We start from the raw sequence: 16,513 nt of genomic DNA on the forward strand, positions 1-16,513 counted from the left end.
TTAGCATTAGTCGATTTCCCTTTTTGATTGATTGTTCTAATAAATTGTTTCCACTGAAGTAAGAAGTTGTCCTGCCTGTTTTGTGACAGTAAGAAGAAAGAAAGAAAGTCACTTTATTTTGTCATTGCATTCTTACAACGAATTTGTTCTCTGCATTTAACCCATCCTATTGTATAGGAGCAGGTGCAACTGCAGCACCCAGGGACCACCTCCAGTTCTTTCCATTGCCTTGGTCAGGGGCACAGACACGAGTATTAACCCTAACATGCATGTCTTTTTGATGGTGGGAGGAAACCGCAGCACACCCATGCAGACACTGGGAGAACATGCAAACTCTACATAGAAAAGACCTGGGACAGACAGCCTCGCTTTGAACTCAGGACCTTCTTGCTGTGAGGCGACAGTGCTATCCACTGGGCCACCATGCCATCCAGGTATTTACTGGAACCATCCTCTGCCAAGTAAAGTATTTCAATTGGTGCAACATTAGCTATTCCATCAATTTGAATGGTTCAATTATAAATACTGGATGACAAATATTATTCATTAATAAATTTATGAGACTCATTTGATAACCCTGTTGCATCTACAAGGGAGGTCCAGGAGGATGAAGATGTTAAGATGGCGGGAATCAGTGGCAATGAGAAGGTCGTTAATGGCTTTGGCCTCCTCTATGCTATGCTTGGCCTGAAAACCTGATTGGAAAGGTTCGTACAGGTCATTGTTAGTCATGTGACACTGTAATTGGGTAGAAACAGCCTGCTCCCGAATTTTAGCAAGAAACAGGAGGTTGGAAATGGGCCTATAGTTGTCTAGATTATCTGGGTCCAGTCCTTGCTTCATGGGGGTTGGAGTGACTGCAGCCAGTTTAAGAGAGGGGGGAACAGCACCAGCCAGCAGAAAGGAGTTCACAATGCTCACCATAAGAGGGCACAGTGAAGGTAGACAAGCCTTGACCAAGGAAGATGGCAGTGGATCCAGTGAGCAGGTGGTGGCTTTAGATCTGGTGATCAACTCTTCAATGTGGGCTGCATCAATGGGAGAAAGTGGGGAAATGGCAGTTTGGCAGGTGGGTTGAGAGAGCAGTGCTAGTCACACCCTGAGCTGAAGGCATAGCATCTTATATCAGGAGTGTTTTTTCCCCTTTTTTCTCCCAAATTGTATCTGGCCAATTATGCCACTCTACCGAGCCATCTGGTCGTTGCTCCACCCCCTCTGCCAATCTGGAGAGGGTTGCAGACTACAACATGCCTCCTCTGATACATGTGGAGTCACCAGCCGCTTCTTTTAACCTGACAGTGAGGAGTTTTGGTAGGGGGACGTAGCGCATGGGAGGATTACGCTATTCGCCCCAGTTCCCCCCTCCCCCTTGAACAGGTGCCCAGACTGAACAGAGGAGGCGCTAGTGCAGCGACCAGGACACACACCCACATCCGGCTTCCCACCCGCAAACAGAGCCAATTGTGTTTGTAGGGACACCTGACCAAGCCGGAGGTAACACAGGGATTTGAACTGGCGATGCCAGCGTTGGTAGGCAACAGAATAGACTGCTACGCCACCTGGATACCCCCAGAAGGGATTTTTTTCTTTCTTTTTTTTTTATTGAGAGACCAAGTGTTGAGCAGAGCAAATGAGGTAGAGTCTTTAAATGTAGTTGATGAGGGGGCAGAGGGGTGGAAAACTTGGCACTTTATCCACAGTTTTGAAGGAGTTGATATTAATACCAGGGCCATCATTGCTGTATTTGTTTGGGAGATGAGCCGTCGTCCAGAATGAGTGAATGTTGCAGTTAATTGGCTTGCTGAATATGTATTTTCTGCACCAGCCCCTATGGCAGTAGGCAGCCGGATGCACCATTCCCAGGTCGCGATGGTCCCGTAGGGCGATGGAGGTTTCCGTCATTAAAACTGAACGCCATGCAGTTTGGCAGGGGAATACTTTATCTGAATCATGTTGGAATCCTGAGAGAGAGCCTGGTGAATGGTCCGGGAACAGAGCAAAATCCAAATCCATACAAGACAGCAACTACTACAACTACTACTACTACTACTACTACTACTACTTTCGGCTGCTCCTGTTAGGGGTCACCACAGCGGATTATCCATTTCCATTTCTTCCTGTCCACTGCATCTTCCTCTGTCACACCAGCCACCTGCAAGTCCTTCGTCACCACATCCATAAACCTCTTCTTTGGCCTTTCACTTTTCCTCTTCCCTGGCAGCTCCATATTTAGCATCCTTCTCCCAATATACCCAGCATCTCTCCTCCACACATGTCCAAGCCATCTCAACCTTGCCTCTCTTGCTTTGTCTCCAACCCGTCCAACTTGAGCTGTCCCTCTAATATAATTGTTTCTAATCCTGTCCTTCATCACTCTCAATGAAAATCTTAGCATCTTCAACTCTGCCACCTCCAGCTCCACCTCCTGTCTTTTGGTCAGTGCCACTGTCTCCAAACCATGTAATATAGCTGGTCTCACAACCTTCCCTTTAACTCTTTCTGGTAACCTTCTGTCACAAATCACTCCGGACACTCTTCTCCACCCACTCCACCCTGCCTGCACTCTCTTCTTCACCTCTCTTCTGCACTCCGTTACTTTGAACAGTTGACCTCAAGTATTTAAACTCATACGCCTTCATCACCTCTACTCCTTACATCCTCACCATTCCACTGTCCTGCCTCTCATTCATGCATAGGTATTCCATCTTGCTCCTACTGACTTTCATTCCTCTTCTCTCCAGTTCATACCTCCACCTCTCCAGGCTCTCCTCAACCTGCACCCTACTCTTGCTACAGGTCAAAATGTCCTCCGCAAACATCATAGTCCATAGAGACTCCTGCCTGATTTCGTCCGTTAACCTGTCTATCACCATTGCAAACAAGAAAGAGCTCAGAGCTGATCCTTGATGTAATTCCACCCCCACCTTGAACCCATCTGTCATTCCAACTGCACACCTCACCATTGTCACACTTCCCTCATACATATCCTGCACCACTCCTACACACTTCTCTGCAACTCCCGGCTTCCTCATACAATACCATACAAGACAGCAAAATCCTGGTAAAACAGAGATCAGTCCAGGTAAGAAGGCATGGTGACGATATGCAGGTAGTTAGTTTGGTAAATCAGAGGCTGGAATCCAAAAAGGAACTTGAGGGGAGAATCGAAACAAGTCAAGAAAAATGGTAAAGTCAACATGGTTCTCAACCTCGCTATGAATGAATTAGTAGAGTCCACAGAAAAACAGGTCTTAAAACAATCCTCAGCACTCAGCAAGCAGTAGAAGGGGAAAATAAAATAATAAAAAAATAAATGCCTACAATCTTAAAATAAAATTGAGCGATACCAACCAGTAAATATAATTTAACATTTTGAGAGGAGAAGCGGCAGTCAAGGCACACCAGCATACTCTCACAACCCAGAAATACATGCATGTAAGAATTACCAATCTCAGACTCAGGTACTTCTACGTATTACATACATACATAGCCTACAAGAATTTAAGTGGGAAATGAATACACGGGAGTCACCCAAACTACCCGGGAAAACAGTGAGAAAAACAGTTGGCCAATGATGTAATCCGTCTCCAATTCACCCATAGTATAGTAACTACAGCAGGAATAACTTTAGCATTTGGCTCTGAACAGGAAGGATGTGTGTGTACTTCAAACAAGTGGCAGACAGCTCGATTGGTGACAGATTGGTCAGACTGTCAGAAGTGGCTCGTCACTACACATGCGGACTGGGAATAACCGTGGCATCGGCTTTTAAGGTTGTAAATACTTTGAATAATCAGTGATGGGCTCCGAAATCAGTGTTCTGGTGAGATTAGGTGAAACCGCTGAGCAATAGAAACTGCTGTGCCTGGCAGGCATGACATCATTCACAGCTCCCTTAATAGCTTCTCTAACAATTTGTTAACAAGTTGCTGGAGTGAACTCTGTATTCTTTCTCCCTCTCTCTCTATCACTCACACACACACACACACACACACACACTAAACAAACTTATTCAAGATGAAAATATTTTGATTGCAAATCACATTCAGCAAACTCAAAACACTCCATCCTTTCAAGCCATCAATTAAGGCACACTATATCTCCTGGGGGTGTTTTTCAAAACAACGTGGTTCAACCGAAGGTTATTAGCGCTGATTTAGCGCTATTTAGTTTAATGGGAATGAATGTTTATCACTGGAAACATTCTCACACATGAAAGTGAAAGCCACAGGGACCAGAGACTGATATCCAGTCAAAGCAGGATTACTGGCAGGATCCTCAGTGCTGGGGAGTTAAGCTGAAGACTGATATGATGATGAGGGTACACTTAATTTTCTCTCTCTCTCTCTCTCTCTCTCTCTCTCTCTCTCTCTCTCTCTCTCTCTCTCTCTCTCTCTCTCTCTCTCTCTCTAGTGTATCAGCCACTTCTTCATGTACCTATCTCAACTGCCAGTCACTCATGCGCCATATTCTTCATATGGTTACTTTCTTAGGTGGCATCCACTCTCTCTCTCTCTCTCTCTCTCTCTCCCTCCCTCCTACTCTTTGTAACACGCTGTCTCTTTCACTCGTTCCATCACTGAATTTATGTTATCTCGTCGTTTCGTGTGCCTCCTTTGCTTCGTTGACTCCTTGGCTCTCCTGTCTCTCTTTTACTTACACACTTTGTCTCGTTCTGTCACCCCCACCCCCGTGTTGTCTATGCGCCTGTGTTCATACGTGTCTGGGAGCGTGCAGACAGACAAACCAGAAGGCGAAGCCTCCTGTGGCCCATTGAAAAGCTGATTGGTGAGTCCATTTACCTTGCGTGATACTGTCAGTCTACATGCTGCCTGACGGCTGACAGCGCCGCACAGACAGAAACTGTCTTGCTGGGTTTTATCCACTCACCCTCACCCCTCCGAAACAAATAGTCAACTCAATGAAGTTCACATGTTTACAGATCAGACCAGCGGTCAATGCTACACCACAGCCAAAGTTCAGGTGACTAGCAGATTTGGCATAATATATGTTGGTGCACGCAAGTGTGCTACAGGTGAATCCCAAAAAAGATAGGAAAAATATGTTTATGGAAATTACCAGGCGATGGATGGTTTTGGATCACTGTATGAGCAATAATACACCTTAAATCACAACCAAAGTTTAAATTCAAGCAGAGAGAGACAGCAGCGTTGTCATTCCTTCAATTCTTTTTTTATATATATAGTTTTTCAAACTGGACTTGACTCTTTCAAATTCATAAATGTCAGTTGTTGATGAAAATGAATGTCTGTGAGTTGAAATTAAAATGACAAGCCATCATTGTTGAATCACAACTAAAGTTTAGCAGTGCTTGCATATGAGCTACAGGTGACTCCCAAGAAAGATGGACAAAACACATTCCTGGCTCAGGATGATGGTTCTGAAGTAATGTAAAGCCGTCAATTCACAGTTAAGGTTGAAATTCAAGCCGAGCGCAAGCGGACGAGCGAGCGAGAGAGAGAGAGAGAGAGAGAGAGAGAGAGAGAGAGAGAGAGAGAGAGAGAGAGAGAGAGAGAGAGAGAGAGAGAGAGAGAGAGAAGGGGTAAGATAGTCTTAGTGGGCAGTGAAGGGAAAGAGGGAGTGGAGTCATCCCTCCGATGTGTTTTCCTTTTATCAAATAGGACTTGACTGCTGCTAAGTCGTCAATGCCATCTCTGGATGAAAATGGAAGTTAATGAATTAAAGTTGAACTGGGTGTGTAAGTAGCCAAGAGAGCTCTCAGCAATGAACTAACTATACAGGATGCAGATTAACTCAGTGTGCACACAAAGTGAGCTGGCAGCAGAACTGAGAGAGCCGTGGGGGTTAACAATATGATGCACACCTGTGTCACACCCCCAATTAAGAGGGGGGGGGGAAAGAGCGAGAGAGATGGAGACACAGATGGATGAATAAACAGAGAGAGAGAGAGAGAGAGAGAGAGAGAGAGAGTAGACATAAAGGAAGATGCCTTAATGAAAATGCAGTCATGCAGATATTGCAACTGAACGATCCCATGAGCTCCATGTGTTATCTTTCCTACCTTTGATTGCGTTGAGTGAAGAGGATTCCTTCACAGACAATCGGATCTCAATGCATGGGGGTCCGCGCTAACAGGTGGTGAGAGAGGCAGTGCGCAGTACAGTGGTGGTGCGAGTTTGGTTACGGGAGGGTGAGAGAGAGAGAGAGAGAGAGAGAGAGAGAGAGAGAGAGAGAGAGAGAGAGAGAGAGAGAGAGAGAGAGAGAGAGAGAGAGAGAGAGAGAGAGAGAGAGAGAGAGAGGGAGAACAAGAGAGGGAGAGGGAATAAAATGAGTATTTCAGCCTACATCAAACAATCTATACCATCACTGGCGGTGTTACATATAGTGGTGAGAGAAAGACAGGAAAAAAGGGGAGGAGAGGGGGGAGGGACCAAGCGTAGAATATTATCTTGCCCCCCAGGGGCTGAGGAGGGATGGGGTGGGTGGGGTAAAGGCAGAGACCCCCACTGTATACCGCTGACAGGGTGTAGGTGGTTAAAGTACAAATCTATAACATATAGAACCCCCCCTCTCTCTCTCTGTCACTCTTTTTTAATACACCTCTATCTTTGCAGTTTAACTCTTCTCTGTGCAATATCCTTTTTGTGCGCACGGCATTAATCCGACGTGTCAACAGCAATGAGTTTTTGGCTTTAATCATGCTACATGTATTAGATTAACTCTCACACACACTATTTTCCTCTCTCTTTATGACCCATCTCTCCCCATTTTCTCTCTCCGTTTCTCCCTTTCTTTCCAGGGGTTGGAGATTGCAGGACTGGGGGAGAAAGACGGAAAAAATAAATTGTGCCAACACGAGCATCTGTCTTTCTCTCACTCTGTATAATTTGTGGCTAATGATACATGTGTTATACAACACACACACACGCACACACACACACACACATTCAACATCCACTTCCACAACCACACACAAGATCCATTGGAAACATACTAACCAGTCACGTGTAAAAACGTCCATGAACACACACACACACACGCACTCTCAACATCCACTCTTCCACAGCCACAAACAAGATCCATTCTAAACATACTAACCAGTCACATGTAAACACGTCCATGAGCATGCACGCGCGCGCGCGCGCGCGCGCACGCACGCACACACACACACACACACACACACACACACACACACACACACACACACACACACACACACACACACACACACACACACACACACACACACACACACACACACGTATGTACCGACTGGCACACACTTGAATGAGTGCACATGCATGTGCTTGCCACACTTAGCATACATGCATACTAAGCCATTCAACACACACACACACACACACACACACACACACACACACACACACACACACACACACGTACACACACACACACGCAGCTAACTGAGCAAACAGCAGTTTTCCTCTTTTCCTCCCTACAGGAAGGGTGTAGATGATCTGCTGTTGGCCTCCCTCCCCTTTTCCTCTCTCCATCCCTTCTGTCTTCCTCCCTTCCAACCATCTTCCCCCTCCCACTCCCCTGACTCCTCACCCTGCCATCCCCCACCTCCACCCTGCCATCCCAAACCTCATCCTACTCTGTCTGTTGGTTAGAGGAGCAGACAGATAGGTGTCCCTGGGGTGAAGGAAACCCTTGTTAAAAATCTCTCCCACTTTCTCCTCCTTCTCTCTCTCTCTCTCTCTCTCTCTCTCTCTCTCTCTCTCTCTCTCTCTCTCTTCCGCCCCCACATGTCCCTGTGTCTTTTTTCCTATCTAGCCATGCATGGCCAATGAATTGAATCTGGGATTTCTGAAGAGCTCTTTTCTTCTTCTGTTCCCCACCTCTCCTCTTTCTCTCCCCTTCTTTCTCTGTCTCCGCATTGCTCTCCCCCCATCTCACCCTCTCATCTGAAGTACAACGTAAAAGAAAAACCCTGCAGGCCTATCAAAAAAAAAAAAAATAAATAAATAAAAAAAAATATATATATATATATATATATATTGCTTTGTTGTTTTCTACATTGTAAACCCCCAGATGGAACCAGTGCCTGCTCTTATTTCTGCAAGTCCCCCATCTGTTGACAGCACAGTGTAGCGCACAGAGACCAGTTCAGATGAGATGGCTAGCCTCCCTTTCAGTGTCCATTAGACAGTCTATCTACGCAAAGCCAACACCGACATCATCCTTTCCAAAACACCCATTTGTTAGAAATAACTGATTACATGATAACAATGACAAAAAAAAGACTTACATTAAAACATTACATCATTACCACAGTTAACACTGGAATACTGGTTGCAGTACTACATTGCGTTTTCATTTACTACATTACATTTTACACTAAAATCTAAATTTTATCTACAGGGTGAAAATTGAAATGGCATTATAATCATTATATTAGCTGCAATAAACTGTTGTTTTGTGGTGTGAATAATGATTTGGCTGTGATATCCGAGGCTAAATTTTTTTTTTAATCATTAAAACTACAACTCTGAAGAATCCACTGACAACAATGGCAATACTTGTATTTGTATTGATGATCAACCACTCTAACAACTGGAGGTCCATTTCAAATGAATCAGAGTCAACAGTGTTGCTGCATTTGCACCCTTTCCACAGCTGAACAAAATATTAAATATAGCAGCAAGAGAAACTATCAGAAAGGATATTTGTTTGCAATGCTGACCCTAGTGTAGTTTTGCAATTACTTTGAGATTTGTTTTTTTAAAATATAGCTGTGAAGGCAATTTAATGATTATACAACCTGTGTGTGAAAAATGTCTGCCAACTAATAATATATAATGTTTGCTTACTTTTAATCTTTAACCACCCATACCATGACAGCCAACATGCCTTCTCCAAGAATAGAATAGAAATAGTTTATTTGTTATTCATACTTTATTTAACACTTTATTTACACTGTCATTTATACATACATACAATGAAATTCACTCCTGCATTTATCCCATCCTAGCTGGGTAGCTAGGAGCAGTGGGCAGCCGCTGTGCAGTGCCTAGGAACCAACTCCAGTTCTTCTTTCCATTGCCTTCGTCAGGGGCACAGGCAGAAGTATTAACCCTAACATGCATGTCTTTTGGATGGTGGGAGGAAACCGGAGCACCCGGAGGAAACCCGCGCTGACACGGGGAGAACATGCAAACTCCACACAGAAAGGACCTGGGATGGCCTGGGGTTCGAACCAAGAACCTTCTTGCTATGAGGCAACAGTGTGAACCACTGGGCCACCGTACCACCCCAAGTGAACTAATAGGCGTATTGTTGACTGTTAGTTGATAAGCAAATGTATCCAAGAAAGTTGAACCCACTCATCTGGAAACGTTTTATCTATCAGATCTAAGTGACTCTGTTGGTCTAAACTGACTGCAAGAATCCCCACCCTTGTAAACAGCACAATTGCATGACGGAATACAGCAATCGGTTTCATATGCAAATTGCTTTGACCACTAACTAGAGTTACAATGGCCATGGCCATGTGTATGATTCAATGAGGATTGGGGAATAGTTGCAATCACAGCATTGTAAGATGGCAGCAGATGTACTTTTAGCCCCCCCCCACCCTCGGCTCAGGGATGGTTGTTCCCCTTTCACATAAGCAGATGGTAGTTTTGCCTTTGCCCTGAATGTAGCAAGTTTGTATGCAGGTTTGCACAAAGTAATTGGTGAAGTGGCCTTGGTGGGATGTGAGCTGAAAAACATGAGATAGAGAGAAGAATGAACAACTGCCCTATAGTCACCCCTCATAGGGAGCACACCTGCTTACTATAAAGGAGGGGCCTCTCGGGGCAGGGGCACTTTGGTAATGTGTGCAATGTTTGCAAGCGTTAATAAAGTGTGATAGTCAGGGTTCGTACACCTTTTTCATGGTCAAATTCAAGTACTTTTCAAGGACTTTCAAGGTCAGTTTTCAAGCTTTTCCAGTACCGTAAGCAGTTGTAAATTGCATAATGTGAGACAAATTCATGTAACCTCAAAATGGCATTTTCTCTTTTTTATTAACCACACTGTTGCAGAACACATTAACTCAGGAGCATGTTGTGCAAATCAAAACAAATCAAAAAACCAATCAAAAAAACAAATCAGCTTAAGTTAGTGGCCCTTTCTGTTGAGAAAAAAAACAGCTCCGACACAAAATCCTTCAAGGTAAGGCGGCGGCCAAATGGTTAAGGACCATTTAAAGAGTGTCATTCAGTTCCTTCATCTTCTCTGCCAATGTTTTCTCAAAAGCCTCAAGATTTTTCTCTTTTTCTTTTGCTGCTCTTCTGAGTCTGTTTGACTTTGAAATGAGGTAGTTTGCCCTCTGATTCAGCTTTTTCTGCATTGCTATCAGCAGATTTCACCAGGACTTTCACATCCTCTTCCATCCTCTTCTTTTTCACCTTCATCTCTGTTATCTCATCCATTAATGCTTTTCTCTTCTGTTGTTTCTGTTGATCTTGCTTTTGACGTCTTTCATCATCTAGGTACATGTAGTATTTTTGCCGGGCAGCAGATGCAGAAAGGAGCAATTCCTTTGTGTACCCTATGTTTTGCAGCCCCCCCAACAAAGCGCACATGGTCATGGATGATCCGCTGAGCAATCAGTGAATGTTCTTTGAGGTTCTCCACCATCATCTCCTTGTTAATGGAAAAAAACCCTCTCAACAGAAGCTTGACCATGCGAGAGGAGTAGGGCAAGTCTTACTGCCTCCCATAGATGGCGAAACTCTGCTTTGTTGGATAAAAGTTCATGGTAAAATTCATCCAACCTATCACTCTGTGGACTGAACTTTCTAAAGTAATCTTAGGTTGACATCAGGTTGTGGTCAAAAAAGTGGCCAAACTCCCTGAGCACATCATCACAGCACTTTTCCTCAATGCGGCCAGTTTCCACAAGAAGTCGGAGAGTAGTGGTGAGTTTTTGGACACTCAACTCTTTGTTGTTGAGGAGCCCCCTTGGATCCAGAAAAGACAGGCTCCTCACCAGAGGATATTTAACTGGTGCCTTTTCAAAAAGCTTAGACAACATCTTCATCAAAAAAAGCTTGCAGCTCTGCCTGAACTCAAACCTGAGCCTCTCCGCTCCAGAGTTCTTCACATGTTCCTCCAAGGCTCGCTCTGTAGCAAATCCTACTTTCAGTTTGGTCACATCCATGTGGTTATCTGTGTCCTCATGGTCCACTTTGAGAAGCTTTACAGGGTTAGTTGCATTCTTCATCACACTCGACTTGACAAACTTCTCCATTAGACTTTTCAGCATAGTTGTGAGATCATTGCACATAAATGGCAGCATGGGTTTGTCAGTTTGGTATAGCTTTAAAAATGGTGTGATTTCCCTGGCAACCATTAGAAAGAAGTTGAGTTTTGCTGGGAAGAGGTCGTCGTGCACAATTATCTCAGCTTTCTTGAAAGACTTTGTGCACGGTTCTGTAACCTTTTTTGATTTGGCAGCACTGATGTATGTTTTCAGAGAGGGCAAAATCTGAAGAGCACTACTCCTCCCTATGAGCGGGGACATCCTTAAATAGCCATTTACGGCTGGACAGAGCATCTCCTAGGTCCCAGTCTGTGGATGCACAGCCTGCTCTAAAGGCATTGTGTAGTGTGTGCAAACCACAACTTCCAACATTTAGCATTTTCCTCCCAGTTTGCTTTTCAATGTTCTGCTGGGCCAGAGAGAAGACCTTCCAATTCACATTTGGGCCGTCCATCGACAACTGAATCAGGTTCTGGAAGCCTATATCTGAACACACCTTTTCAATCTTCTCATGAATTTGCTCTGCAGCGTGATGACCCAAGAAAAATGATGTCAGGTACCTTGAATGTACTTGGTTATTGTTCCAGAATCTCACATGCATGTCAATCTGGCACTTCATTTCCTGATTTAGACTTTCATCAAACAGAAGTACATATCCAGACTCTTTCTTCGCTATGTTCTTCATTAAGGAAGAAAAATGAGGAGCAATCCCAAATGTGGCAAGGTATGCCACTTTGCTCTCTCCACAAGAAAACTGCTTTGCAATATCATTGTCAGGGAACATGGTTCAGAAAGTGTCTCCTTCGTTCTCACATGACTTGTAGGAATAGTGACTGGTTACAACTTTTATTGCCCAACATATTTCTGCTTTCAGTGTTGGATTAGAGCTAACATATGAAGTTAAGTTGCTTGGGGTCTTGCTGGTTGTTTGATGTGGATTAGAAGACCCAGAAGCTGGTAGACGGGGAGCTGTTACTCCACTGGCTGCTTCCACTGCACTCTCCATACTCCTGGTTGCTGGTGTGGATGTAGCTGTGTTTGATGCGTGGCTTGTCAGCTGGAAAAAATCCCCCACTGTAGGACCTGGGTTTTGAAATGCTCTCAGCAGATCTTGATGCTTTTTTCCTACCACCAAAAATAAGGGGACATTTTTTTTTTTAAACTTACTCTGAAGTATCAGTAAGATGCTTAAAATATAGTGTGTGTGTATGTGTGTGCACATATACACACAAACGCAATACATACATAGCCTACATACACAGTAATAGGACATACAGTAAAAGATTCAGCCTCCCCCGGCTGAATAACCGACAGCCAATACACCCCGTCTACCTCGGCCGTCTGATGACTGATCTCCAGGGGGTCTCGACGAGAAACACCGTGTCGTGCAGCTACGGTCTCCCGCGTATCCAGCAGCAGCCAGCTTCGACACGACACGGTGTTTCTAGTCAAGACCCCCGCCCCGACCAATCACGGTGATCGGTCCCGAGATACAAACACCCCGCGGGTGAGAGCGGTGCGGCTGGTCAGAATAATCCTACCACTTACACATCCTATATAGCACAGTGCTTCTACATCACGTACGCCTAGCATGTAGCTAGTGGTTAGCATAAATAAATTATAATTAACATGTAGGGCTAACGTGGTAGCTAGTACACCTGTGTGACTTACCTTTCATGTGACTGGAGAGTGCAGATTCTCCCATTGCGAAAAGATGAATCTCTTTTCTGCATACTTTGCAGTATGCCACATGTCGGTTTGCTCCATGTTTGAGCCATGTTTTATATTTTATGTTTTCCAGGCACCATTCATTAAAATGACATCCTCCTGGCATGTTGGTCCGACGCTCTGTCTGCTTGGGGGCGACATCACACATGACAACAGACCAGCATGTCACACACGCAAAGGCTCATGCGAAGCCCACCAGAGAGAGCGGTTAACATTTTTTAATTTGACTAATAATAATAATAATAAATCAAATTTGTATAGCGCTTTTCTTAATACTCAAAAGACGCTTTACATAGGAGCATACAAACAGAGATAAGTAAACACGCGTACAGGACAGATAACAGCGGTTTGGTTAAGCAGATAGTCCAGGGATTTTTGCCAGGTTTCAGTGAGAGAGAGTAGGTCCAGTTTGTTATCAGTGATAAATTTGTTGAGAATGAGAATTTTTATTGAGGGGATGAGTTCCGTGGAAGTAGGAGTTTGGTGGTTTAGCCGGAGGAGTTGCATGGATGTGTAGCGTAGCGCCATGACCGAGGCTGAGAAGGAGAGCGTTGGAGGTGAATGATGGCTGTGACAGACGAAGGGATAGAAGGTGGAACAGGATCAACCACAGCGAGGCAGATGGAGAGACTAGCCCACCTGGGCCCATCAGGTTGGGAGCTGAAGGGGGCTAGCTGGCTCAGGTAGAAGGCAGCGGTCCCAGCCAGCGAGTGCTAACCGCACCGAGACAGGTGAAAGCCTGCCCGGGGAGTACCTTTGAGCTGAGCGGAGGTGTAAGACGTCCGTCACATGGGAGTTAGGTTGGCTCAAAATGAAAGCAGCGGTCCCAGCCAGCGAGGGTAAAACCGCGCCGGGACAGGTGGAGTCCTGCCCGGGGGCTACCTTTCAGCGTAGCAGTGGAAGAAGACCGTCAACACCGGTAAGTGTCCAAGCTAACGCTTAGAACACTGAGAGGTGTCCTAAAGCAGTAGCCTAGCACTGCCGTGGAGGTTTGTTTGAGATCCACATTGGTTGGTTATCCGTAGTCCGTTTTAGTCAGCCAATTGAAAGGGCAGAGTGAAAAGTAGTAGATTTGCCAAAAAGAAGTAGCAAAAGTAGCAGCAAGGAAAGCAAAACTTAAAACTTAAAACTTTCGGAGGGAGAAGCGGCAGCCAAACGCGCCAGCGTCCTCTCCTCTCCTGACTATTTTATTTCTCTCTCTTTAATAAGCGGTCTATTGAGTGAGATTTCTATTTGTTGTGAAATATATATGATTACAATTTCAAGCATTAACAAGCACTAGACCCAATATTCAAGCATTTTTCAAACCTTAAAAACACAACATTAAAATTCAAGCATTTTCAAGGATTTCAAGCACCCGTACGAACCCTGGATAGTACTGCAAAGAACTTTGTCTCTGAATCCTCTCTGTTTAGACAAATGAGTAGTCTGGTATGGTATTACCACAGCAATTTGGGGGCTCACGTGGGATTCCTAATTCACTGATTTGGACTCTTCAAATCCCACAGGTTGAATCTACACGCAGCTGGTGAAGGGAACAACCATCACTTAAGACCCAAAATCTTTGCCTCCCTAGCAGGAAGATCGTAATTGACTCCTGGGATGAGAAGAGGCCACTGGAGAGCACATAGGACAGAGCCAGTGATATGGGGCTCCCATTTGAACGGAGGACACAGTATTAAAGCTCACTAGAAATAGCTGAAGAGTAAGCACTTTTGGGATGATGGCTCACTAACAAATAATTCTAGGATAAAATGATAAAACTGTTAGTTCTCCTGCATTGTTAAGAAAGACCTCATATATACTTATCCATGTTGAATTTAGTAATCCTGCGATGTTCTGAGTGCAACGAGATGCCATATAGTTAAGCCTATTGTGTCTGATCAAGAGTTTAAAGGGTCAGACCATATAAATATAAAAGTAGAGTGTTGAGTGAGAACAAGTTAGGTTATGAGTGAATTACATGAGAAAAACAAGGAGTTTTGAAGCAAGATAAGGGAAAATGCCATGGTATCCCTCCTACTGCTAATGATCATATTTGCTGCATTTTCTATCATCATATGATGATTCGGAATGAGCTTGAGACAAATTGGGTAGGTGATTAGGGACAACATTGTGTCTGCAATAAAAAAAATTGCAGACCATAAGAAAAAGGGGGTTTATTATATGGTTAGGGCAATATTGTGTCTGCATAAAGCCAACGGACTATAAGAATAAAAATTTAGCATAAGGGAATGATTAAAAAGAGAGAGAGAGAGACAAAGAAATTAGTAAATACCACAGCAAATCATTGAAGGAGAAGAAGAGAGGACTGACTATCAGGGCAAGCAAAAATATGTGAGAAGTGTGGTCCAGAGGGGTGTATGCAGCTGAGACTCTGGGAAAAAAATAGGGTTCCCAAATAGTGTCTCTTTTAGCATAAGACAGCTGGAACAATTAAGAAATAAGCTAAAAGAATATTGATAACGAGACAAAGAGAATTAAAAAGAAAGAAAGGAAAGGTAGAGAAGAAGTAAGTTGGGCCAGCTTTTACGTGGGGAAAGAACAGACAGAAAAGCGAGAAGGAAGGAAAAAAACAGGAAAGTCAAAAAGGAGATGGAGCAGAAGGGGGGGTACTAAACAAATGCCTAAGTGTCACCAAGAGGAAATGGTCCTGATGCATTCGCCACCATAAACCACTCCACACCTGCCAGCTGCAAACACCAGGTAAAGAAGACGCCTTCGCCTGGTGTTTGGACAAGGGCAGGTCTACCCAGACCCATCACCCTACCCAGTGCTGCAACCTGGCCAATCAGATGCACTGTACCCTGACCTGACGTGACTACAACCAGGCAAGGAGGAAGATGATGATGAGGTGATGACTAACTATCAACCAGAATGGGAAGACAGCCCTGTGTCAGCACACACCAGAGGAAGAGCTCGCCACAAACAGCAACAGGCAGCACCCACAGCATCAGCAGCCGCCCTGCCCTAAAGGCAGATGTGGTGGCAGAGACAGCAGCAGTAGCTGCAGCAGCAATGTCAGTGCCTCAAACACCAGGACAAATACTGCCGTCCATTGATAAAGACAAGGCCCTGAAGGATGAAGATGGCACAATGTGCATCCAGCTTCCTGTGATTTAAGTCCCAAACCCAGTACCAGGGAAAAATGCAGCCAATACGCTGATGTGGGACTATAGGCCATGGCACTGACAGAAATTCAGCAAGTCGCAGAAGACCTGCCAGACATCAATACGGCAGGAGAAGACTAACATGTGAGGGCACTAAGAGAAATAATAGACCAATATTACCAGTATTGAGAAGGCTGCTGCAATTCCAACTCCAGCTGAAGTGAGGACAGGTGCAAGGAAACTGGCCCCAACAAGATACAACTGGGCAGGACACCAGTAACCAACAGGCTTTAGTCCCATAGCAGAGGGCTCGTTGACCAGACTGCGAGACCAGTTCAACCCAACCATGAGATGGGATGTGGTACGAAGCTGTAAACAACAACAAGGAGAGACAGTTGTACTCCTAGAAAAGGTGTTC

General features: G+C 44.6%; 1 protein-coding gene across 1 annotated transcript in view; it reads left to right on the forward strand.

The window, feature by feature from the left end:
- The first annotated feature begins 13,796 nt into the window (after window positions 1–13,796).
- zgc:66474 (uncharacterized protein LOC327500 homolog) overlaps window positions 13,797–16,513 on the forward strand; it is a 28,980-nt gene continuing 26,263 nt past the window's right edge. The window contains exon 1 of the mRNA XM_056288354.1: window positions 13,797–13,904. Coding sequence (XP_056144329.1) covers window positions 13,797–13,904 — 108 coding nt within the window. The remainder of the gene's footprint in view (window positions 13,905–16,513) is intronic.

The sequence above is a fragment of the Lampris incognitus genome, chromosome 10, assembly GCF_029633865.1.
Source record: "Lampris incognitus isolate fLamInc1 chromosome 10, fLamInc1.hap2, whole genome shotgun sequence".
NCBI lineage: Eukaryota > Metazoa > Chordata > Actinopteri > Lampriformes > Lampridae > Lampris > Lampris incognitus.